At 30.5% G+C, this 27,611-nt stretch overlaps 1 protein-coding gene across 5 annotated transcripts in view; it reads right to left on the bottom strand.

The window, feature by feature from the left end:
- The window catches only part of LOC132951629 (putative uncharacterized protein DDB_G0282499), a 42,623-nt gene extending 16,736 nt beyond the window's left edge, over nt 1–25,887 (bottom strand). The window contains exons 1-2 of one of the 5 annotated variants that reach the window (XM_061023449.1): nt 25,602–25,887; nt 14,912–15,023 (exon numbers count right to left, since the gene is read on the bottom strand). In XM_061023449.1, coding sequence (XP_060879432.1) covers nt 14,912–15,023; nt 25,602–25,634 — 145 coding nt within the window. In that variant the 5' untranslated portion in view covers nt 25,635–25,887. Of the gene's footprint in view, nt 1–1,704; nt 2,360–14,911; nt 15,024–25,601 lie in introns of those variants that run through there. The other 4 variants (XM_061023448.1, XM_061023445.1, XM_061023446.1 and 1 more) reach the window with 4 other exon arrangements.
- Between the last annotated feature and the right edge of the window lie 1,724 nt (nt 25,888–27,611).

The following is a 27,611-nucleotide window of genomic DNA, read 5'->3' as shown; positions in this document are numbered from 1 at the left end:
TGTGACATTGTGACCTATCGGGCATCGACTAACTTGCTTGTAAAATCTAATATAATAAGCAGGGTTGGGATTTTATAGTACTTAAAATTGCATAAATATGCACTATAATATTACCTTAAATATCGCTAAATATGCGCTAAAAAAATATGCAATATAAACAACAAAATATGCCAAAAAAAAAAGGAAATTTATTAATTAATAATTTTTTAATCTCTTACAAATTATTATAGGTAGTTACTTAAGATTTGAAATAATTTAGTCACTCAGTTCAGAATCCAAATGAATTGACTATACAACGCATTCAACGAGCGTTGGTTGATAATCGGCGATTAATAATCGCAGTAGACATCGACAAAAAAACCCAACAAAATCAGCGGATAACAAAAATTAGAACCAAATACCTAATACGAAATTATCATAATAATTCGATTGACAAAAATCTAAAAACACATTTACTAAAATATTATTTCATAAAATATGGCCGATTTTGATTCAAAAACAGGTAATAATGCAAAATAGTCTCAACAAGTCCAAAAAAAACACTAAAAAGTAAAAAATTGCAAAATATGCAAACAAAGCAAAATAAAATTTTTAATTGTAGTTCTCTGTATCATAAAAAACATTTTTAGCTTGCACTGCTATTTTTTAAGCATCTCATAAGAAATATGCAAATGCTATAAAATCCCAACCATGATTATAAGATAATATGGGTAAACATTTAACAATTTATAATTTAAATGTTATCATAAAATATTCTTTGTGCTTCTATATTAAAAATATTAAATCAATTAGGTACCTAAATAAAATAAAACAAATATCTTACACCAATACACAGGTAAATACATTTCAAATGTGTAACAACTAACAAACCTATTAGTAATTACTAATTAGTACCTACCTAACCATCAATACTGAGAAAATATTATACAATTAACTAGCAGTGATCCAATACAATAAATTAATTGCTAAATATTTTTAAAAAAAACAAAATACGCAATGGAGTTTATATTTGTTGCATTTAACTATAAGTATACTAAACAAATATATTTTGGATTGATGTTCATATTTAAACGTTATCTAAAAATATATTAGCTTATTTGACATGAAAGAAAATTTAGTAAGTAAGTAAGTATAGCCGTATAGGTTCTTAAACAAAAATGGTGAGATCTTCTTAATTAAAAATTTAAAAATATCAACACTGATAAGAAAATATTATTCAATAACATAATATTACCTATATTAGTTTAGTGGGTATAAACTAACAGTAAAAACATTGTCATTGTAATATTTAAACAAGCATCATAGTTCATAACATACACAGGTTCTGTGATTCGCTATTAAAATCAAATTTTAGGCCTTTTCGTTCTAATATTTATTCAATAATAACAGGATGTTAAAACAAGCAATCAATACATATTGTATTCAGTAATCGTGTAAACATGGTTCAACTACGTCCTATTCTATCCATCGCAATCTATAACACAACTGGTTAAACCATCAACGCTTGTACCATAGACCTTATACTTACGCTTATGAGGTAAACGCCTTGTACGGTGTCCCATTGTGACCGTGTATCTATCTCTTACTCCCAAACACACACACACACACACGGAGTCAGACACACTATGTGTCAATGTGCCTGACAAGTACAAGGGTCAGATCACGAGCGAAAAAAACAATAAAAAACAAGTTGTATCAACTTACTATCTGGCAAGTCAGGTTCCGACTGTTTCGGCGAGTCCTCCTCCACAGTGAAAACCTGCTGTTCCGTCGTTTGGCTAGTCGTCTCGACGGGCATGTCGGGAGAAACGGAACGATTACTACACTACACTACAACTACTGTCAACCCATGTCCGGGACGAACAAATTTCGGGCAGTACTGAAGCGTCCGACGCGGATATCGCGACGGCCGGACGGTTTCCAGACCAGACAACGTCGGCTCCTCGATCGGTTCAGCAATATTATGCCGTCGCTACGCGATACTAGTCGTACGCGACTGCGTAACCGACAGCGAGAGCGGACGGCGCTCTTATCGCTGTCCGATATTTTCCACCCCCGTTTGCACTCGGCCCCCCCGGCCAGGACAACGAATGGCGAAACAACGTTTACACAGCGACGGGAATTTTCCTGGAACAAATTCCAGTGGTGCAGTTGGGTACGAAAAACTACGGAAAATTCGCGACCCCGGGACCCACCAATTTCCCAATCCCAAACCCTGAGGCTCGGACGCCAGACATCGGACTGTGCTTCGACTGCTTCGACTCTTCGAGAAATTGAGACTGCGGTAAATAACGTGTTTATACGGCAGCGAACGACCAATGGGCCAATGAAAAACAAACGAACGGGACTGCGCTTATCAGCGAGCTGCCGAGCGGCTCCGTTTCGTGCGGCGTTGCCGCGCTCGCGTTGTCGTGACCCGTCGGAGGTCGTCGCCGGGCAGCCGATAATTTTTCCTAACGCGTACGACGTTACACGGTCATTATGTTCCGCCCGACAGTTCGACCCGACGAAAAGTTGGCAAACGCGCACGACGTGTCGCCGGCCGACCAATCCGAAGAGCGAACGGGCCTAACATTGACGTATAACGTGCCGCGGCGTTGCGACTTTGTGCAACGCCAATGAATTGCGAAATAATGAAATAATAATAAAATGCCAAATAGAAAACACTTTAGTCTGTAATAGATCCTTTACGCACGCCTCGGTAATCAAAAACAGACGATTTACGCTCAAATGCAGTACACCAATTGGTGATGGGGGGGGGGGGGGGGTCTAAGGGGGGTCATAGACCCCTGGAATATGGTTTATCCCCCCCCCGTCCCGTAAATGTTTTCAGTTACAATTTTAGAATTTATGTCATGAGCTAGAAAAATAATAGGCTATAATAGCTCCCGTGTATAAATTCATCACGCTAACTAAGCCTATGGGTACGCCTCTAAAAGTCTCACGTTTGTTGCGATTAATGCGATATGAATGCGTTGCTTAAACCTCATTCCCTCGTTAGACGATATAGTTGCTCTATTGATTTATTCATCGAACTTTACAGATCAATGATTTATAGCCAGCTTTATTATAGACAGCTGTGAACGTGATTGCTTGGTACATGTAAAGCTGGCAAGTGATTTATCTACTTGTTAAAAACAGGACTTTCAGATCTGTAATTTTCGAAACATTTTAAAATTTTCGTTTTCTTATTGAACTCGCATCATCAACTTTATTGAAATTCTAATTTCATGTTTTCATTATTCAACTTATACAGCAATAGTATAGTACTAGGTATGCCACTCCCCATAGCATATAGCATATAGCTATAACTGATTTAAAATTAATTTCCTTGACAACAATTCAAATAAATAAAATGTTGAAATGTACTTAAAACATAAATGAGCTTTGGAGAGTAATGATTTATCAACAACAAGCAATAATATGGTTAAACTAAAGAATATGTGCTTTGAATGTCATGATAACTATACTACGAGTTTTAGTCGGAGATTCAAAATCAATTGCATCATTTATTTAATGGACACCTTAAACATTTGTACTAAGTACCTACTAATTATAACTGAATTTAAATTAGGTATGTAAAAAAACGTGTACAGGTTATTATAGCTATATCTAGGGTCGACTCTAGGAGGAGGGAGGGGGCTAGGGGCCGTGGCCTCCTCCCAATCCATATTTCTAAAAAATTGTTAAAAACAAAATTACAAAAAAAACATATACCTAACATCGAAAGTTTTTTGACTTAGCCCCCAACCATGGCTCTGGAGCCACCTTTTGAGTATATCGTATATTATTACGATTCCTCATGATGGACATTGTATTACATTTCCCGATTGTGACCTACGAGTAAAAAGTAATGAGTGTGCAACCAAATCAACTGGAATTATATATATATTATACTTAAAATAATATAATTTCTTCAGAAGTAAAGCAATTTCTTTCTTCTTTATTCATTGGACCGCACTATCTATCGCGTAAAACATCGACACCCAAGGTCTTGACCTTTGTCATTGTGATAACTGATAAAACGCTCTAATTTTAAGTACCTACACAAGTCAACAGTGTCTTTTTTATTATAATATCTTTACAGCGGTAGATATGTCGTAGCCACTTCGTGAAATCGAAATTTTCATGAAAAGATGACCATTTCATGAAATTTCATGAAATGGAAACGGATATTTTACACTTCGTGAAATTCGAAAATATTTCACAAAATGGTCACTTTTTCATGAAATGGTCACTCCAATTTAACAGCGTGTAATTTTTTTCACTATCTGGTCGTTCGCTTTGTGTACTGGAATACAACATTCATTGCACACGTCAAGTTTGATTATATCCATTATTATTTATTTAATGTATTTATCAAGTATACTTATTTATGACTTTTACAATACCATATAGGTATAGATTAATTTAATTTATATTATCACCTATGCGTAGTATATTTATAACTATTTATATCATATTAATATATTGTCCATATTATAAAAATTTTATTTAAATAAAAATATCTATAGTGAATTTGTAACAAGTAACGTAATTTACCCTACCCTGGTAATACGGAATATATAATACAATAGAACAGAAGACAAATAAAGTAACTTAGTATGTAGGTAATTTAGCGTAATTTAGGTAATTACTCTAATTTAGCGTCATTAATTTCCGCAATTATTGACTCAATTTTTTCAGCTGTACCTATATGATTTTTTACCAGGCTTATCCAAATAATATTAATCTATTTTTTGGTAAAACTCAGTTTTTTTCATTAAACTCTGCAACTATACACTGCTTTAACATCAAGTATTACCAAAATGCTAATAATATGACATAATGATTATGACTTTTATCAAAACCAATAAATATCATCTACACATTTCAGATAGTCTGGCAGGTATAATTTATTATAGTCATATAGAATATACAGATAATATTTATTGTATTTGACATCGGCACGATGGATATAATCAAACTATTGACGTGTGTGATAAATGTTGTATTTCAGGACCAGATTGTGAAAAAAATTACACGATGTTAAATTGGAGTGACCACTTCATAAAAAAATGACTATTTTGTGAAATATTTTCGAATTTCACGAAGTATAAAATATCCGTTTCCATTTCATGAAATGGTCATCTTTTCATGAAAAGATCGATTTTACGAAGTGGCTACGACAGATATAGTATATACTATAATTTAGTTTATATCTCGGTAGAAGAAAATAATTAAGTATTCATATTAGCGTATTGTTGATGTATAAACAGTACTTTAACTTGCGTGTAATTACCAATAGGCTATAGTAGTAAACTCGTAACTTCTAAGTAGCCAAGTAGTCAATGAAGCAAATAAGCTGAGACTTCAAATATGTAAATAATTGTAAACCGTATTTAAGAATGATTTTTAGTACCTACTACCTACAGAAAGTGAACACTATAGGTGTTTGTCAATGGCCAGTGACTCACTTGTTAAATGTTATTTTTCGTTATTCTTGAATATAATATGAGCACATGCAAGCAGCAAGCGTATAGTATTGATTTAATTATTATATTATTAGAATATTGTTTGTGTACGTGATTTATTCTTTGATGGCTTGATCCATAATTATATACGTATATACGATAGTTGTATATGTTTACTTGTGATTTGTATGTACCAATTCAAATTAATATAATATGGATAAGAAATAAGTCGTACTTATACAATTTGGTACTATATCATGTATCGAAACTTTCAATTGCGGTTGAGTTAAGAATTTGAGATGGCACGTAAAATGGAAATTCACAACTATTTTTGTTAATCTGTTAGAAACATCAATTTACGGATGTTGGATGATAATATTTCTTCAGACCACTTATATATGAATCTGTAGTGTCCAATAGTAGTTCTGTTTAAAAACAAACTAATTTCATAATATTTACTTTGTTGACATACGATAATTGCATTTTTTAAACTATAATTTCAACGAAAATTCATGACCTGATTTTAATGATTATAATGTTTTATAATGACAATACACCATGCTCTATGTTCGGCAGCATTTTATCTGAATGGTTTGTTTCATTTGATATAAAATGATTACAATTCACAGTTACAACTGGGAATAAAACTAACGTCGATTCGAAAACAGTCACTCAAAAGTTCAATTTGTGTTTATAATATCTAAAGACAATGTAACTACGTAAGTGTAACCAGTGCAATAGTGTATAGTTAACTATAAAAAAAAATGTGAAAATGCTGATTATTATACTTTAACTCAATGATGCAGACCATTTATTTATAAAATATTATTATAATTTAATTTTGATTTTCATTAGAGTAGGTGACAACTGACAACATATACTATATAGAAATGACACTTATAGGACGAGTGACGACTACGACGTCAATCTTGTCTAATGACTGAAATATTGAAGTTATAAAGTACAGCAAATTGACAAAAACATTTTTTACAATTGATTTAACTTAACAACGTATAGAGAATGGTATTAATGTTAATTTTTTATACATACATAACTACCTAATAAAATATTTATTTTACACTTTACCTACTGCAAGCTACTAGTACGTTAATTTATAACCTAACTTGTTATTTCATAAAATAACGGTATTCAACAATTTATAATCTTATTCCTTATAATGTATATGTAAATATATATATACGAGCCAAGATAAAAATTTAAAAAAATACTTTTTTGTAAATAAGTCGATGTTTTTTAGTAGTTAAACAACATCGCCAACGTGATAATCTAGATTCTAATTTTGGCTTATACGTAAAAAATATTTGTAATTTCGTTATAATTACTAAAGGTTTTTCACGGGAACTTTCTATAGCACTCTTAGCTTTTTCAAATATGCTAAAAATGTTAATTTGAGAGAAATACAATAACTATAAGACACAATTTCTACATGATAGTAACACTATAACCGACGTTTACCTACAGGCACACAGCAAGCTACTAAAAATATAGTGAAACAGCCCAGATATTGAACATTAATTGTTAATATGTTTCACACAAGTCTGTGTAAGTGTAATCGTAAGTCATAACATCATAATATTCTGTGATATCTGTCAACTGATACACCACAATAATATAATATATTATTATGGTGTATCAGTATAATATGTAAAGAGTAAGAATATGACCATTTGTATAATATGCCGTCTGGCGTATTGACGTATATACGTATCAGATATCTTCATTAGGCATAACTACGTCATACGATGTTATCTGTTACAGTTAAAACCCGAAATCCGTCGAAACTAGTTTTGACTAGTTAAAACTAGTTTCCACAAATCCCTTTAGTCACTCCTGGTTATAAGTTATAACTAGTTAAAAATAGAATTAACCGTAGGTTTAAATAAGTCAGTAAAAACTATCTTTTTAGTAATGTTTGTATTCGAATTCGTACTTCATAAAACGCACGTGACCACAGGCGATCTATAAATAATGCCCGATAAATTCAACAGATAAGGCCGACTATCAAATCAATTAATATTGATGTATACGTCAGCGTATATCGTTCGCGACGCCGTGTTTGACCAGTGCGATTGTGTTCGTTTTACCTTTTAGTCGTTGTACCTACGTGTTTTTGTCAAGAATTGACCATTTTCTTTTCTAAGTTTTTTTTTCTCTCGTTGACGTTTGCTGGTATTGAACATCGTCATCGGGTAACTGTATACTTTGATGTCATGACGGAAACTGAGAGAGAAACACCGATATATATTATAAACTAGATTGCTAACTGGCCTATACAGCCTGTGTATTTAATTGAAGCCAACAATCCACCATTATCATCGAGGCCGGAACACCATATCAGTTATTATTTATATTGATAACAAATGTTTTTTTTTTTCAATATTAGAAAAATAATTCTTTAGTTCATAAGTTATAATTATTATTTATTATACTTTTAGATATTTTTAGTTTTACATATAAATAAAAAAAAAAACCTATCATCTTGACAGGACAACAGTGAACATAAGTGACACAGGTGGTCATAATTTGTTATTTAATACTGTGATAGTAATTGATAATACCTCTGGCCTCAGATAAAATGACGGAACTTCGCTTCACGTATTATCAATAGTTAGCAATCTAGTTTATTACTTTATTATATATATCTGTGGAGAGAAATAAGTACCCGAGAACGGGTTTTAAGAAGCGAATGGAATCAGTGGAAGGAAAAAAAACACAATCATTATAATGTCATTACAAATGATGCTTATGAGTTATGATTCGCTTCTGAAAGAGGTGAGGGTGCGATATCAGCAACTAGAAAAACCTCTGCTCAATATAGAAGGATAAAACAATTCAATGTTTTGGAATTTAGTGATACAAAAAAGCTGATAACCCGTGGAGAGCCAGTTAAATATTATTTGCCGATAGAAGACATTTTTGATGTCATTGATTTGTCACATAACGCTGTAGGGCATGGAGGGAGAGATCGTCTGAAGGTTGGAACTTCAAGAAAGAACGCCAATATCACCACTGATAATATGATTATTATGCAATTCAAAATGCCATGATAGTTTGTCCTCTCAAAATAAATAATATAATAAATTCTTATAATAATTATCCTATATGTAGGTGCTTATATATTTTCTAATTTTCCCTCGTTAAAACTAGTTTAACCGATCAAAGTATAAACATTACGAATTTTCACTAGATAATTCTATAGTTTTCATCAATATATTTCAGACACAACTATAGTTTTAACTTAATAAAAATAAGTTACAACTAGTTCTGACGGTGATGGTCTTAGTAAATTCTGGTTTTAACTAATTAAAACCAGGAGTAACTAAAGGGATTTTTGGAAACTAGATTTGACTATTTAAAACTAGTTTCGACGGATTTCAGGTTTTAATTGTAACGGGTTACACGGGCCACGGCACGTTGCTCGGCGTGCTTGGTGTACAGAGCGTCTGAGCCTATATTATATATTATGCGCGGCATAACTACGCAAGCCTACAATGTCGGCCTAAAGGACGCCATACGCTGCAGCGGTGGCGGTAAAATTCTTTTGACCCGGCGGTGCCCACCGCTGCAATGTGTGGGGACCTTTATTCCCACCGCGACTCGCGAGCGACTTCTTGGCAAAGCGACCAACTTATCAGAACTCCCTCATAATTATTTAAATTAAGAAGCCAAATTTCACAGTTCAAAATTACTACTTACTAGTGCTCTAGATCAAACGCAAATATGTTAAGTTTTAAATTCTAAGTAGAGCGAAAATGTATTGATTTTACTATGAGGTGCGTGTTTTTTAAATTTTAATAAAGTAGTTGAAATAATAATTTGATTTTCAACTTCTCAGGAGTTTTAAAAGCATCGGGAAAAATTTTTAAGCTAAACAAGTTTTTGACAAAATAAATTTTGCTTTTTGGTGGCATTCTAATACATGAAATTTTAGCCGAATATTTCTATGACCATTTTATGCATGGTAAAATTATGATAAAATATTATAACATTTGCAGTTATCTTAACTCTTTTTGAGCTATAAATATTATAAATAAAACAGAAATTTTTATTAGTTTTATTAAAATTATATATATAAACCTACTAATTCTTTTTTATCACCATTTTACAGGAGAAATGAAAAATGGTTTAAATATAATAGTGATAACTGATAAACACTGAAATAGATAAGAATATACTAGATAAGAGAATTGAACTATATGATAACTGGACTACCAGACCATAGATAATATTCCAAAATACCGTGTTAGAAAAAGACAGCAGATAAGAATGGTGCTGCTACATAGATAATAAAGATATCTTTATTATCTATGTTCTGCTCAATGTATCAAAACACCTTGGTGCTGCTATCTTTTTTTATCACACTTAACAATATGATGGCTTACCAATAAATAATAATATCGTTCGTTTAACGTTTTGTTCTTTGTTTTAAACTTTAACTTAAATAAAATTCAAATAGTGGGCAAGTTAAGATGGTGAATTTTTGTAGTGGTTTTGATTGTACTAGCTCAAGTGACGTTAGGAAAGACTTATTGTTTCACAAGTTAATATAAAGTGTTATATAGTGATATTGATTTTACACATTGATTATTTCAAACAAATGTACATTTATTATTTTGATATTTAAGGTTACCTCTTAAAGAGAAAGAGAGGTTTCAAAAATGGGTACATGCTATTCGAAGAAAGGATTTTAAGCCTACTTCCAGCTCAACGTTATGTAGTTCACATTTTAAAAAGACTGACTTCTATTCAGCTGTTTACAACTGTGGGATACTCTATTGCTTATTTATGCTCTTATTTTTTTTAAAACGTATTTATCATAACATAATTTTGGTAATTTGTGGTGTATGCTTTTATTTCAACTCTACTGCTTATTTATGCTCTTATTGTTTTTAAAACTCATCTATTGTAATATAATTTTGTTAATTTGTGGTGTATACTTTTTTTTTTATTATGCTTTAATGGTTGTATGAATGCATTTTTATATGTAATATATATTTCACAATGGTTTCTTATCTATCTCAGTGCTGATAAATAATTATAATTTGATAGAGATACAAGATTTTGATTCTGAGTGGAACGATGAATGTATTGATTTTACAATGATGTATTTATTTTTTTATTATTTTTTTTTTTTTGTGTCTGTCATTACCTTTTAGGACAGTTAAAATGCTTAGATTTTCTTCAACAATATCTTTTCTGATAGGAAAGTGAATCTAGTTGGTACTTTAGGGGGTCAAAAGTAAAAATTTTCCAGTAATTTTCAAATGCGCCGTGAAAAGACAAAGAAAAATTAAAGAAAAACGGTAAATTTTACGGAAAATTTGTTTGAGAAAATCAATTTTAGTTTTTGGTACAACTCTTAAACAAATGACTGTAGGTACATGTAATTTTGACTGAATGTTTATATTAGCATTTTCTATACATGATTAAATTTTCAAAATATTTAGATTTGTTTTGAGCTGTTTAAGAACATTTTCAGTTTCCAATTGTATTAGTTTTTTTCCCTATGAATGTCAATAAAACTTTATTTGTTGGGTAAAAAAGCTTGGAAATTTAATACAAGGCTCCTACTATATTGTTACAATGACATTTAAAAAATATTAAAAATCCTTAGTCACAGTTTTTATATTTTATATAATTTTCATATTCAATACTAGACAAAATACAGAAAAATCACGAAAATTTATAAAATATTTTGAATTAGAAATTCATAAAAAATGTTCTAAAAGATTTTAAAATGTAATACAAGATTCCTCATAAGTTTGTCTAGCTTTATCAAAAAAAAAATTTCTAGAAAAAAGTCAAATTAAATTTTTATGAGTGTTTGAAATTTATATTTTTACAACATTTGATATTCACTCGATTTCTCATGTAACGATTTTCTTATTTTGTTGTAATTAAAAAACGAATGATTGTAGATACTTAAAAATTTCACTGAATGTTTGTATTAGCATTTTCTATACGCCATACAATTTTGAAAATAATTTGACACTTGAGCTGTTTACGGACATTGTCAGTTATCAATTTTTTTAGTTTTTTTTTCCCATAAATACCAATAAAATTTTATTTATTGGGCGAAAAAGCTTGAAAATTTAATACAAAGCTCCTGATTTATTGTTACAATAGCATTTGTAAAATATTAAAAATACATAGGTACACATTTTTTTATAATCATTTGAACTTCGAATTTTGACAAAATTTATCAAATTTAAAATTTAATAATTATTTTTTAGTTAAAAATGTATAAAATGTTCAACTTTTGTAGCTAAGGATTGAAAATTTAAAACAAGGTTCCCTGTAAATAAGTAAATATATAAATTACTTTATTCACAATAATATCATCAAATATATTTGGTAATATCATAGGCTGACTGACCGTTATCGCTCAGAATCGTTTTTCTTGTACAATGATATTATATCATTGAATTAAAATTTAACATCATTCATTACAGTGACCCACTTATAACCTTCTGTACAGCAGAGCGACACCCACTTATCCACCTTTTTATATTTTGTATTTTATCAGATTACAAATATTTATAATTGTTTAGTGTTATAATTTATTATTTTATATACAAATACAATATAGATTAAATTAATACATTTAGATAAAAAAAAAAGGAACGTTTAACGCATATTAATACATTGGACATTTTAAATTATCTGGACACTTAATTGTATTGTTTAATGAAATAATTACTTTTTGATAAAAATTGATTTATTTCAAAAAAACATAATAATCAATGCAGAAAATTAAATCTAAAAAAAATCGACCATTTATTTTGTTTGGTTTTAAACATACTAACATTCAAAATTCTCACGTAGTTCGGATGATGCCTTTGAACTAATTGTGGTATATTTCGCGTTGTTTTAAATTTCAAATAAGTATTAAATGTTATAAAAAACTGGAAAAACAGAAAAAATCAAGTGAAGTTAATAAAAATACTACCTAATTATTAACAGATAATCAGATAGCAGTTTTATTTATCTAATAAGATAATAATATATACTGTATCTTTATTTTATCTAGATAAGATAAAAATATAAATATTTGTATTTGGTATTTATCATATCATATCAAAATGTGCACGATTTTTTATTATAAGCATTTAAAGTTTAAATATGGCTTAATTTATCAAAATCTCGAAAGTTTGATAATTATTTTGTGGTTAAAAATGTATAATAAATGTTCGATTTTTACAGCTAAGGATAGAAATTTAAGTTTTTCATAAGTTGTTATAATAAGAGTTGAAAAATATTAAAGATATCCAGTTAATACCTACATGGAAAATTGTAATATAAATATTTAGTGGACGTTTTCAATATCTACGGACTACGGTTGTCCGTTTTTGAGTTGCACCAAAAAAAAATTAATTTTGTCAAAAATTTCCCGATGAATATGAAAATTACCGAGAATTTACAAAATTTTGACTCCCCCCCACCCCCATAAAAGTTTTAATTAGATTCAGTTTCTTACCAGAAAATATGCTGGCGTTGAAAATCGGAGCATTTTTACTACTCTAAAAGGGGATAACTGATGATAAAAGACCAAACAATTAATATTGCAACTTTGAATTGACATCAGGTAAATTAAATCTGATCAAAATATATAAATGTACACAAATTGGACTAATTACAGTCTTTCTATTTAATTTTATATTGCAATTTTTTGCAATTTTCAACAATTTTGCAAATGTTGCAGTTTTTGTACACTTTACGTGATAAAATTTACAAATTATGATTTCTAATGTAAATTTCCGCAACAATCACTGGGTAATTAATAAAATTCAATGAATGAGATAAATCTTATGAGATCACTTCAGTTTTCCAGAACAATCCCCCTGTTATCAAATATTACTAAGCAATAAAGTAAATTATTTAATTTGGCCAAGTGGTATCCATGAGTCACAACAAAATAAATAGATATGTCAGTAACAATAGTACAATACGACTTTTGGTCAGGCTGACGTTTCCCATTGTCGGTTGTCCCCAGCTATAGCGCTTGGATTTGGAGTGGTCTTAGAACACGGTCATGGTACATGTAACAAAACTGCTGACATACCTATTTACCTATTTACTTTGATATTAGAAAAAAAGTCCCCCCCCCCCCCCCGTAAATTAATTTTAAAAAAAAATAAAAAATATATCTTGTAATAAAAGTATTTAAAAAATATATAAATGCCTTTATTTAGATATGTAGTTTAGCCATCGTAAATTAATTCAAAATTTAAAAATAATATAATATTTTTTTTAATTTTCATTACTTGAATGTCTTGAAAATATTTTAATAATATAGTGTTGTATAGTAAAGTTACATTTTTATGGAAATATTAATAAATAATAAGCAATAAAACAATTAAAATGATCGAAAATACTTGTGCTTGGAGAATCTTTTCTTAAAGATACAACACTTATATAATAATTATGCAAATTACCTTTAATAATAAGTTCTAGTAGACTATTTGGTTTTATCGAGTTTAAACTGCTTCTTTCGTTACAAATACTTCTTTTTATCGAATCTTTGGATGATAATTCAATTATTATGTCTTTTGGTACATTTTGTATGGCTTGAGCAAAAAATTGTACTGGATTGTTACAAGTCTGAGGTGAACATTCTTTAATAATTTGTTTGATATTCACGGCTCCTATTGAACCTTTATTAGCAGCATTACAATGTTATTCTTTAAAACGTATGATTTTCGTAATTTTAAAATCGGTAATTAATATTGCTGCACATTTCATTAATGATTTTTTTGAACATTTCCATCGAATGATACTTTGGCATTTCTTTTTTATAGTATAAGTATACCCGTGTAGTGCAAATTTATCATTTCCTTTATTTGATTTTAGATGTTCCATGGTTAAACACTCGCGTACAACTCGAAACTAAAATGAAACCGAATACGTATGATAGGTCATAGATACTTGTATATTATGATCAGCGTGTGTGTAACTGTCAAACTACAGCTTATGTTAATAAATTGACATGTACTATCTACAGATAAAATTTGTCAACCCAATTTATTTTATAAATAAAATAACAAGTGAAGTGGAAATATCGTTTTATTCATACTGCAACGCGTAGAAAGTCTAGACTTTTTTTTCCGTTTACCATTTATTTTTCCATGGTGCAACCTTTGAAATGCGCGTAAGGTTCAACTTCTTTGTTATAGATATATTGCAAAAAAATATTTTCAACAAATAACATTTTGGCCTTACTTGAATCGTTAAAATAATAACTAATATATAGTAATAAATAATAGCACAGAATAGTATGACATTTGAACTATAAAGGGATAACATAGAACTGTTACGTCCTAAAAATCAGTAGGTAGGTAATTTATATTCTATACCTAATAAATAATTAATATCGGAATAACTATGTATCAAAAAAAAAAATTAAAAACATGCACTGAATATTACTCAGTAGTACTCACTCGTCACATTCGACTCAATCGTCACATTCGACTCAATCGTCTCACTCTCATTCGTCGAGGCTGATATGCATGGTTCATCTTCAGTGATTGGTTTTTTCTTTGGTGGCCTTCCCTGGAACATAGTAAGACAGTTTAGACTATATAAACCTCGATATAAACTATATGGGTAGTAAAATACTAAATATTAAATAACTAAAATCTAAATAATAAAATCACGTTTTATGTTATTTAATATTGCAAATTTCTTATATATTTTAATGTGTATTAAAAATACAAAAAAGTCTGTTTTTCTTCGTTCAATAATCTTATATATAATCAAAATTAAATTGTAACAAAATATTTTTACAAATGAAGAACTATTTTAATTAGGTACTAGGCTTAGTAATACTTTTGGCTTTAAATAGTGTTATAACTTGTAAGTGAATATAGTTATACCCGGGGTTATGCCTGAATATATTATTTTTTATAAATTATAATATAAGTAGATAAAACCAAAAAATAATTTCAGCTTTTACAACTATACCTACCTATATTTATACTGAGTTAAACCATATTTAAATTCTCACTTAATTATTATAAGCCGAACTGCCCGAACTTAGTTGTTTAAAAATATATGACTTTAATATCAGTTAAGATGCGCATTTTGGCGTGTCCCACCTGAGTACCTGACCATATCATTTTGTTGTTGGGTGGGATGTGGGATCAACTTGACCTGCCAAAACAAAGAGTAGCAAAACTCTTGAAAAAATTTTTTTTTGTGTAAGTTGATAAGAAAATATTGACTGTTATACATGAGAAATCCTACATTTAAAAAATATTTAGTGAAAAAAAGAAACGATAACAAGAATATCTATCGACAATTGTCTTCTTTTTTTATAATTGCTTAATAAAATATTAAGAATTTAAAGGAGTACAAAACACAAAAAATAAGTTTTTTTAATTTGAATGAATGTTCAATCCTAAGAATAATGGTATAAGTTTTACGTTCCTACTCACATTATTCAATAAGTTATGACTCATAACTTATGAGGAATTGAAAAAAGATGCGTGATGTCATTGGGCCCGACTATCGTAATAGCCTATCTTCACGTGTAAAAATTCCTCGCTTCATACCTAAAAACCTTAACATTTTATTTTTGAAATCTAATTTACATATAAATGTGTGTTTTTATGTGTTTAAGACGATACAAGTATCAGAATTTAAATGTAACGTTTAGTTTTTTAAATATTAAAAATCTTAAAAGAGATATTATATTTGAATTTTTATTTTATATTTAAATGGTCATGACTCGCCGTTTAACAAAAATATCACTTCAAAGATTTATTAATATTTAAAAAACTAAACATTAGGTACATTGATTTTTTGATATTTTTATCGTCTTAAACACATAAAATCACACTTTTATACGTAATTTCAAAAACAAAATGTTTAGATTGGTAAATCGCTGTGTGAAGCGAGGAACTTTTACACGTATAAGATAAGCTATTACGATGCGACTCACCAAGCCCACCGTAGCCTATTGTAGAATAGCGGAACCCAATGACGTCACGCGGCTATTCTACATTCCTGAATATTTCTTAAGGTAATCATTTTTTTACATTGGATTTTCACCAAATCATTTAATATGGACATAGCAAAAATATTTTAATATTTAAAAAAATGTAAAGAAAATTGTTTTGTGTTATTTGCTCCTTTAAGAACTTATATTTCAACCATTGCATAAAAACGCATGTTCGAATGAATTATGAATATATAAATTAAAAATTACCTACGAGTGTAGTGAACGTAAATCCTATAGCTATTAAATTTTAAAACCAGAGTTGGTGTATTTTTTCACTTTTGAAAAAAAATAAAAAAAACTGTATTTTTTTGTTTTAAAATGTTTTTTCTGTTTAAAACGATGTTTTAAACAAAATAAATTGTTTGAGCTTTAAATAGTTTTTAATAGTATATTTAAAGCGACTTAATTTTAATTTAATATGTATTTTACTTATACGAAAATATGTTCCTAATACAAAATATAGGCATCAGGGGTGCCATTTGGGGTATCGCAGGGTATACAGTGGCGGCCCTATTTTTCGACGTATCTTATTGGCCTGCCTTAATTTCATGCTGGCGCCAATGCCCGATGTATCGGTTAAATTTAATTAATTGAAATAATTAATATAAGATAAAAATATTTTATAAATAAAGGGATATACATAGATATACTTAGATATTAAAGATATTGATAGAAAATTTATGTTAATGAATAATGATATACTTTTATCAGTGTTATCGTTAAAATTTATTAATTATTTTTCATCCCTATAATAGTAAGGTTAGAAATAACTCCAACATGGCTACATTTCAATTTTCATTGTTATAACTGTGGCCTGGTAAAAAATTTGGCAAAATTAAAATGGCGCCCTTGATAGGCATTTAGATATTAATTATATTATCATTTATAGTTTATTTTGATAAATCAAAGACTAGTGGCAGTTAATAATATTTAGTTGTTTTCTTTTAATTATTAATGCTAAATTTTAAAGTGTAGTTGACAGTTGTTTAATTGTAAATGTTACATATTCTGTTTTTACTTAATTAATAAACAAAGTATTTTACATATTTGTACTTAACTTATGTCTGTGTTATGAATTTATGATACTACCTATATGTTTTTTTTTTTATTGAACATTTGAGCTTTGGCGGCATAGCTTTTAAAATATATACAGTTAAAATATATAAACTTTTGAAGAGAAAAAGGAAATTTTTACAATATTAGTGGCTTATTTCTAATTAATTATATGTTTTTTTATAATTTTGATGCCTTAAGGAATGATGTGATATTTTCTGGTAGGCAGTCGGGACCGATAATCTCGTACAGGTTAGTATAGTATGTTATGCTTTTTTCTTTCTTCCTCGTTGGATCTGCACTCGGTAAGCAGGTGTTTTACAGTGAGGGTCGTTCCGCATGCGGTGCATTCCGTTGGTGTTTGGTTGTTCATTAGGACAGGTGTCCATGTGTGAGGTGAGAGTGACCAATTCTTAGTCGGGTTATTATCATTCTGTTTTTCTGGTTGTTTTTGTTAGTGGCCAGGGATTTATATTTTGTTTTATTTCTCTTAATTTGTTTTTTTGGTTTACCCAGTGGTTTTGCCATATATTCTGTGTTAAAATTTTTATTTGATTTTTTGTGTCGATTATTGAGCTGTATTTTAGTTCGGGGGTTTCAGATAATGTTGCATTTTTAGCTTGTTAGTCAGCTAGTTCGTTCCCGTTTATTTTACAATAACCTGGCGTCCATATGAATTTGACATTATTGTTTAAGTTTTTTAATTTTTCTACTAGGTTTATGATGACGGTGGCAATACCTATATGTGCTACTAAAATGAAGGACGATAAATAATAATAGATATAATTATTTAATTTTTTCTGAAAGATATTTATTATTCTTTATTAATAATAAACCAAAAAAATACATTTATTTAAAAAAAAAAACACAATATTCACTTGGATTTTACACTGTTTTAAACATATGTTTTCTTCGTTTTCAACAACAAACAAAATGTTTAAATCAAATGTTTTAAACATAACAACCCTGGTTAAAACGTATATTGTTGAAGTGTACCGCAACCGTAGCAATATAAGTAAATGTAGTAGCATTGTACTGTCTATACAACTGTATACTACTGTCTACTATAGCGACCCGTCAACGTCATCTCCAATCTCCACTACGGGACACAAGCATCGGGACCCGGTCGACTCTCACACCTCACCTGACCACTGATGAGGTAGACGGGGGACTAAAAACGTGTGGACGGCGGCAAAGGCCTCTGTCTATCTCTTTTCTGTATACGTTCCGACGATACACTCCTCGGCCGTTAGGTATACGTGTCTACCATAATATTATTAATACATCTACATATTATATCTGTATCAATACCGTCATCGGATTGTGCTAATATTTCGACACGCTGCATGCCGAACAACTATTATAATATTATTATAGTTCCTAGATATCGTTTTTAAACTTATAACCGGCCACCGGGGTGAATCAATAAAACGATTATTCACTTAAACATGTTGTGTGTCGTGTCTATTTCATTTCCCCACTTGAAGACAATGGATAAATTGTATATTAATATGTATAAATATTGTCGGTTTATTAATATATTTTATTTTATTGGTTTTATGTGGTTATCTATGTGCCATATTTGTTCAGCACTTTGTATTGGTAGATAATATGTTATTAGGCACTTATTAATTTAAGGAAAAACGTTACAGAAAACAAAGTTATTCGTGTGTACTGAGTATTATTTATTAGGTTACATTTATTTTACATATATCAGTAGGTTGCATTACATTTTAACTTATGGACTCGGTTAAGTAAATATGATTCTGTCAATAGCAATATTTATATTGAATCAATGATTAAAATTTAAAATACAAAGAATTTTGTTGTTTTAATAATTTAATAATCCCTTATAAAAAATCTATGTGTTGCTGTATTTATTTTTATTCTTATTTGTATAGAGAAATAGAGTGGTACCCGAGGTTGTACCTCACGGAAACGTTACACTAAATTGCAAACGGTATAAAATCACTAAACAAAGTTCAGATCAATAATATTATTTTACCTTTACAACATTTTTTTTAAGCATGAAGCATTTATGATTTATTAACCTAAGTATTAAACAATTTATTATGTACTTTTTTTTTCACTATTGTTAAAACAATGAATATTAGGTATATTGTATTTTAATGAAATTTCATCTATTCTGTGTTATAGAGGCATAGAAACAAGCGCTCACGAATAACCTCCAGTAAAATTTTTTATAAAAGGTTTCTCGAATTGCCCCCCAATTTCAAAAATATCATTCACTCGAAATGCCTCCTATTTTAGGAGGATCTTGTAATGGAATCGCCTACGTTAGCAATAATTACTCGATTTCTATCCTTAAAATATAGGAAATATTAATAAATTAAATAAATTGAGTACATTTTATTACGGAAATCTATACAATAATCGATAGTATACTCGTACAAATATCGATATATTAATTAATAACCTAGTTATGCTATGTGAGACAATGCGAGCAGACCACTTAGGTATACTCAAATTGCCTCTGAAAACACCCGAAGGCAATTTGAGTGCCACCATAGAGACATAGGGTAAAAAATATATTATTTCAGGGGCTTTCAGAGCTGTACCGTTCACAATACGAAAATTAGTGATCGGTGACAGTCACGAAACTAGCGGTCGTTTCGTCTCAGTGGTTGTGTCATAACGTTATAATTAGTAAGTAGAAACGTGCAGCGCCCATTTACTCTGCGCGCGTTAAGGTAGGTATACATTAGTGATGGGAACAATCAAGTGATTTCGATAATCTAAAGGATTTAACAATCGAGAGATTTACTCGAAAATATCTATCGGTTAGTATAAAAATAGTAGTTGGTGTACGATTTCGCTCATTCATAAATTTCGCACTCACATGACTACGTGATATCGCTCATTCATTTCATTTATCAGTCATCACTAATCAGCTGCAAGACGAACCAAACTTACCAAACGTACCTATTACCTATTAATTGTATATTTTAGATTCCGAGCGGAGCGTTGAATGTATTGATTTTACAATGGTGTGTGTGTTGTTTTTTTTTGTGTCTATCATCACGGTGTTCGATGGGAATGTGAATTTAGTTGGTGCATTCGGGAGATCAAAATTTAAAATTAACAATAGTTTTTAAATTACGCGAAATCGGTTTTTGACCAAATCGATTTTAGTTTTTGGCGTAACTCTAAAACAAATGACTGTATATACATGAAATTATCACTGAACATGCATATTAGCATTTTCTATACACCATAAAATATCAATAAAAAAATAAAATCTCCATAAGAAAGTGAAATTAAATTTTTAAGAGCGTTTGAAATTCAAATTTTTACAACATATTGGGTATCCACTCTATTTCCCTTGTAGCGATTTTCTTATTTTGTTGTAATTCAAAAACGAATAACCGTAGACACTTTGATTTATATCATATGTTTATTTTATCAATTCCTATACTTGAAAATATTTTGACTTGTTTTAAGCTGTTTACGGACAAATTAAAAATTTAAATTTTTTTAGTTTTTTTTCTATAAATATCAATAATATTTTATTTGTTGGGCCAAAAAGTGTCAAAATTTAATACAAGGCTCCTGATATATTGCTTAATAGCAGTTGAAAAAAATTAAAAATACATATAATTTTTTTTTTATAAGTATTTAAAATTTGATTTTTGACAACATTATCAAATTTAAAATTAAAAAATGATTTTGTAGTTAAAAATGTATAAAATGTTCAACTTTTATAGCTAAGGATTGAAAATTTACAACAATAAGTTCCACGTAAGTAGGTTATTCAGTAACCAAAAAATTTCAAAAATAAAAATACCTGTTTTTTTTTATAGATATTTTATGTTCAAATTTGAAGGAAATTACATATTAAATAACCAAGAATAACAATTTTAGTTATTTTGTTGTAATTTTATAATATTAATTCAACTTACCGGCTTCTGTACTAATAAGTAATAACAATATAAATATAATATAAAATATCTATACTGACAAACCGTCATCGCTCAGAATCTTTTTTCGTATACAATGATATTAACGAGGATATTAATATATTATATCATTGAATTCAAATTTAATACCAGACATTATACAGTGACCCACTTGAAACCTGTTGTACAGTAGAGCGACATCCACTTACCCACCTTTTTGTTATCATTATTATTTATTAATCTTTATATTCATGTTTCCTGGACTGGTGTCGTTGGACATATATTAAGTTTATTATCATCTTTAACTCATTATAATGTATTATAAAACTTAGTATTTTATAAAATAACAAAAATAAAATTAAAATATTTAAAATAAGAATTTATATCAATAATTGTATATAGTACAAATTTAGATATATTGTGTTACATATTATTATAATAGTTAGAGTAAAAAAATGTAAATCATACAATTTAGCTACTAACAACTGGCATGTGCATTGTGCATATCAGACAAAATCAAGGAAATAAATAAAAATAAAATAATAAATGTTAGAGTGTGTATAAAATGTATAATCAATGTAATTAGTATTTGACATTTTATTATCATGTGTAGGTAGTTCTCTGTATTATTACGATTAAAAGTTAATACATGCTTAAAAACTGTGTTTCATTTCAAGAGATTAAATACCGAATGAAAAAATTATAAATTGATGTACCTAGGTCCTTATTGTAGGTACTATATTATAATAACCTAATAATTACTAATTTTCATTAAATTGTCTTACGTTCTAGACATCAGTCGAGATTTAATTTCGAAAGAATCACGCTTGCCAGGTAATTTTTTATTCGATTTTTCTGTAATTGATACAGAGATCGAAAAATTCACTCAATTACATATTTTAGAATAATCAACACAATCAATTATTTACATTATTGTTTCTCGATTGTTCCCATCCCTAGTTTACACTAGAGCCCGAACACGAACGAACGCAAGCGAAGGCTACCGAACATCCGAACGAACGGTTGAGGCAAACGCTGAAACACGAATGAATACATTCGTTCGCGTTCGGCAGCGTTCGCCTCGAAGGCGGTCTCATCAAAGCGTTTGAATTTGTTGCGTACCATTCGTTCGTTCGTGTTCAGGCCCTAATGATGTATAGTAATGTAAAATTGTAAACCCAGGTCACAGGGCAGAGCATGTTTTCATATTCTTCAGAACTTATCTTAAATAAATAATCCTTGGATAGACATGTAGTGATTATTAAAGTTGCTTATGATAGGCCTACTCTGCTCCATTATATTTTTAAAAAAAAATTAACTTTAAATAAAATAAATTAGTTACATAAAACAAACAGTAGTAGCAATTCAGTAACATAATAGTAGTAGCAGCATCCCGAGAAATGCAAATTTGATATTATTTAGTTATTATTAGTTATTACTTACTACTTTATTACTTTGTACCTACTACCTACCACGAATAAAAAAAATACTGGATACCCAACTACCTATATAAACAACTATTTTTTATGGAATCCAAACTGACTTACAGAACAGCTGTTCCAAGCTAAACCTAACGCTTGTTATCATATTAGTGGCAACTTTTACAAAATAATTTAACGTCAAATCTGTAAATACCGCTAATTATATTATTTACATATTTAATTAATGCTTAAATGATTTAAAATAACCTTTTAAAAAATCATTACGTTATATTTTAAAATAGTTTATTTATTAGTATACATTTAACTCCATTGGAGTGCTGGTATACTTTTACACTTTCAGAATGTCAGTTTAGGAGTTCCTTATCATGTATCGTTGGGTATCCGCAAAGATAATAAAGGGTACTAATATAGTAATATACTAATATCTATAAGTAGGTATGCAGTATATTTGAATTCGTGATATACTATGTTTAGTTATTTATTCATACTATATTTTTGAATATTTGATAACAGTTAATAATATAAATAAGTGATAATGTGATATAGGTCACATTTTTATAGGGTCCAGCTCTTGTATAGTTGCTGACATAAGATTTGATCCGTCGGATTTCTTGTACTAAAAGGATTCCATCCCTGATCAACACACATGACGTGCGGATTTTATCCAAGGACCAAATCCTCTAAAAAAACCACTCGCGTGTCTCGCCTGCTCATGGACTAAGATAGGTATAAATGTATAATCAATAATGGACTGGAAACGAGCAGCCTATCAGTGTTCACGAATGTATCAATGTACATGAGGCAAGTGCGGGGTGTCGCAACAGGGACCCAGAGTTCATAACGCCATCTATATAAGACACGGACTAAGATAAAAACTGTGAAGCTAAATGAAACCACCGGTAGTGCTGAAAACATTGGGCTATAGATACTATGGTTGTTCACTTGCCCATCAACTCTCTAATTCTCATACTTGAAAAGTGTCTACCGAAATGAATCTCTATCAGTTAAATTAATCAGCTGGAGATTTAAGCACTAACGCTTATTATATGTCATAGTGACTATTGGCAAAACAAATTAACACTGGGAACGCTGTCGACGCCTATCGTACTGATGGTTAGTATAGTCGTGACTCGAGTCGAGAGATTGTATTTATTTTCCCGACATTTCGCATACATTTTGTCTTAAGTGAAGTGTATTTAAATGTATTTGATAATATTAGTAGAAATTGTACTTAACAACGTACACAATTAGCTATAAAAGCGTATAAAGTTTCGATAACAAAATTAATTTATTATAAAAAGTAAAATAACCAATATAAAATTATATCTATACATTCCCAATCGAAAGGTACAAATTTTTTCCACCAGAGCGTGTATCGTTAGCTTGTTTTACCAATCACGCAACTACAATATTTATATTTGAAAGGTAACTGCATATATAGTCACTACGACAAATAAGCGCTAGTTTGGAAATCTCCAGCTGTATAATATTGACCGTGGAGAATCATTTCAATAGATTCGTTGTGCAACCATACTATCTTTAATCGTGGCCCGGTGTTCTTTTTGGTAACCGTCCCCCGACCCCCGCCGACCATGTCGTTTCCAGTCGATTTTATCTTAGTCCGTGAGCACGGCGGACCGTTTCACGCAGGTGGCTTCTGATTGGTCCTCCAAAAATCCTTTGTCTGTTATACAGCGCGGCGTAGTGAGTTGTTTTGTTAGAGAAATACGTGCGCGAGCCGCGAGAATATTTGTAGTTGGAGCGACCCGTATACAAAACTACAAAATTCCGAACGGCGACTATGGAAAGCGGTGCGCGCGGTGGAAGCGGTTGTTGTATCTGCGCGACTGGTTAGGTTAGGACGTTAGGTAGGCTATGTAGTCACACGGAGTATTATAGACCTTAGTTAATATAATTTATACCACGATTTAAGATATTATAATTATTTCTGTCATGTACTAATGAGTAATGACGGAACATGGCTGGCCGGCGGGATTGTGATATTGGGTGGTGCAGTGACGGCTAATTGCATTACATTAATTAATTAATTACATTACACTAATTGCAGTGATGTATTAGTGTATTACTATTATAATAAGTCAATATAACGAAAATGTTGAAATAAAAAACAGACAAGTTACTACTTAAATAAAAGATCTTTAAACGTTAGTATAATAAATAGTATTTTTAATCAATGGTTTAACGGACTGTTTGCCGTTTTAATGCCTCGCTAAACAAATTTCGTTGCATTAACGTTATTTAAATATTTAAGAGACCGTTAAATTTCAGTTGGAAAGTGCACACGAGTGTTGTCAGTGCCATTAAATCGAATTAAAAACACTGCACCAGTTCACCAAATATTAGTAAAATCATCAAACCCAGGTGCGCACCGGTTAAAAAAATGCGTCAAATCGAAAACGCTAGTCGCTACAAGTATGAAGCAACGCCAAACGATCGACTGACGGAGAAAAATAAAAACACTTCCAAATTTCTCCGACCGGCACTCGGCAATTGTCGGCCGCCGTCGCCGACACTCGGCGCAACGGCAGTACACACAATTTTTTCCGCGGACACGAAATATATTCAATATTGGTAAGATAGTGATTAGCATGACAAAATAGATTTTGTCAAAGTGATTACTGTTTAGTGCTCACACATAAGTCATAACTATACTGCGCATTGCTGTTATAAATGTATATAATGCTTTTATACGTACCCTTTTTCTTCCAGTTCCCCTCTTCCGTAACATTATTATTCGATCTATGGTTACACACTAACACTCGACGATCTGGAAGCTGTTCGTAACCGCGACACGTAAATTTGGTGGTTCCCGGCGAACCGAACTAGATAGTAAAATGTATAAATCAACGTCGCGAATTGCGACGGGTCGCTTTAGATTGCGTTTGCAACGCGCTCGACATCAAACAATAATTTAACGGTCGCCGCTGTGATTGGCGAAAAAATTTGTAAACGTCGCGGATTCTGCGACGAGAGATGAAAACACACTGCCACACCGTCACACTGCGTACTATGTGCGTGCGCGTTTAGTATACTAGTTTGTGGTTCCACCCTCCGTGGCAGACGGTCGGCAGATGTTGTTTCCCCCACTAGTGATGGAATGCCCCGAACCATCGCCAGGGCTGCGTTCACATCGAAGCGCACGCATCTGTAACATATAGATAGTCGCCAGGCAGAACATAATTTACAAGTCTAGATACACTCATAAAGAAATGGACAATGGACGGAGAAACATCCGGGTCCAACATAATTGATAATGAAATGAGTTGTATGATAATATGTTTTAGTGTGAGAAGGAAAACAATTTAATGACAAGGATAACGATGTTCAGAAAAATTTATCACGGTTATAAATTGTCGTAGGTATATTGAAATTGAATACTATCTCTTATTAGCACTTAGTGAACTATTTTAGTATGGTATGGGAAACGTACCGTAAAAATATAGAGGTCCAATGTGCATTAAGATAAGTTTTGTAAGTAGCCGCCGCACTGTCGCCACAGGTAAATTATAGTTGTAAGTATATGTAAGGTTGACGATAATATTCTAACGTAAATATAGAGGAGTATAATATTATCCATGTTTTAAAATCGACATTTTTACACTAATGTTACTTTATATTACACGTTTTAGTGTTTAACTCGTTCACTTATCGGAAATGTTCAATATAGGTACGTCATTTGATAGCTATGTTATGACGCAAGGCAAGGCAATTATTCGAAAATACACAAACTTGTTAATAAATAATAATTACACATTAAATAGTAATTAGGATATACCATAATAGATTTCCAACTAGGTAACGATAGTGATAACGAATGACGATGAAAGCGATTTTTATACTTTTTTGTATTAGCTAGCTAAATATAATTATATAATAATATATTAATTAGATAGTTACATAGGAGGATATTTGGTCACATCCGTGGGGGGGGCTTAACATTTTCGTCTTATCCATTAGCGTAAACATATATTTTTAAACACTTCAACCTATACTAACTAGTGACTACTCAGTACTCCTACTTTATTCTAGCAGAGGCACCAAGTATACATATATAGGTATATTAAAATACACAATTTATTTTGACATCTAGTGTGGTTTGTTACATAAAGGGGGGGCTTAAGCCCCCCCCCCCCCTAAAGTTCCCCCAATATCCGTCTATGGATAGTTATAAATTATGATTCATAACTTATGACTGTCCAGTGTACACAGGGGTGGACTGGCCAGGTGCGCTAGTGTGCCAGGTGATTGACAACTCGGCCCGAGGAAAAAAAAATGTTCAAAAGGTCTATTGTAAACTGTAAACTCGTCCCGTATTTTTTTCAGGTAAAAATTATTTAGGTGTAAACTCGGCCCGGGGTTTTTACTGATATAAAAATATACGTATACACTTATAATATTTTTGAGAACCATTTAGCATTACCCAGAGGAAACCACGAGGAGGCGATTATCATTATCCTCCAAAAATTATTTTAATTCTCATATTATTATTCATAGGATGAAATTCGTTCTATAAATGTGAAATTGTGTGAAAATTTAAGTAATATGTTTCAGTATTAAAAAATATAAGTAAATATATAAATGTAAATTTGTAAGTGTAAAACTATAAGTAAAGCTGTAGTGTAATAACTAACTGGCCCACCGGGGCATCTGAACATTTTACGATATTACTAATAAATGTGAAATCAATAACTAATATTTGGGGTAT

Source organism: Metopolophium dirhodum, chromosome 9 (genome assembly GCF_019925205.1).
Source record: "Metopolophium dirhodum isolate CAU chromosome 9, ASM1992520v1, whole genome shotgun sequence".
Taxonomy (NCBI): Eukaryota; Metazoa; Arthropoda; class Insecta; order Hemiptera; family Aphididae; genus Metopolophium; species Metopolophium dirhodum.
Note: the sequence above shows the minus strand (reverse complement) of the source record. Positions and strands in the feature narration are given on the sequence as shown.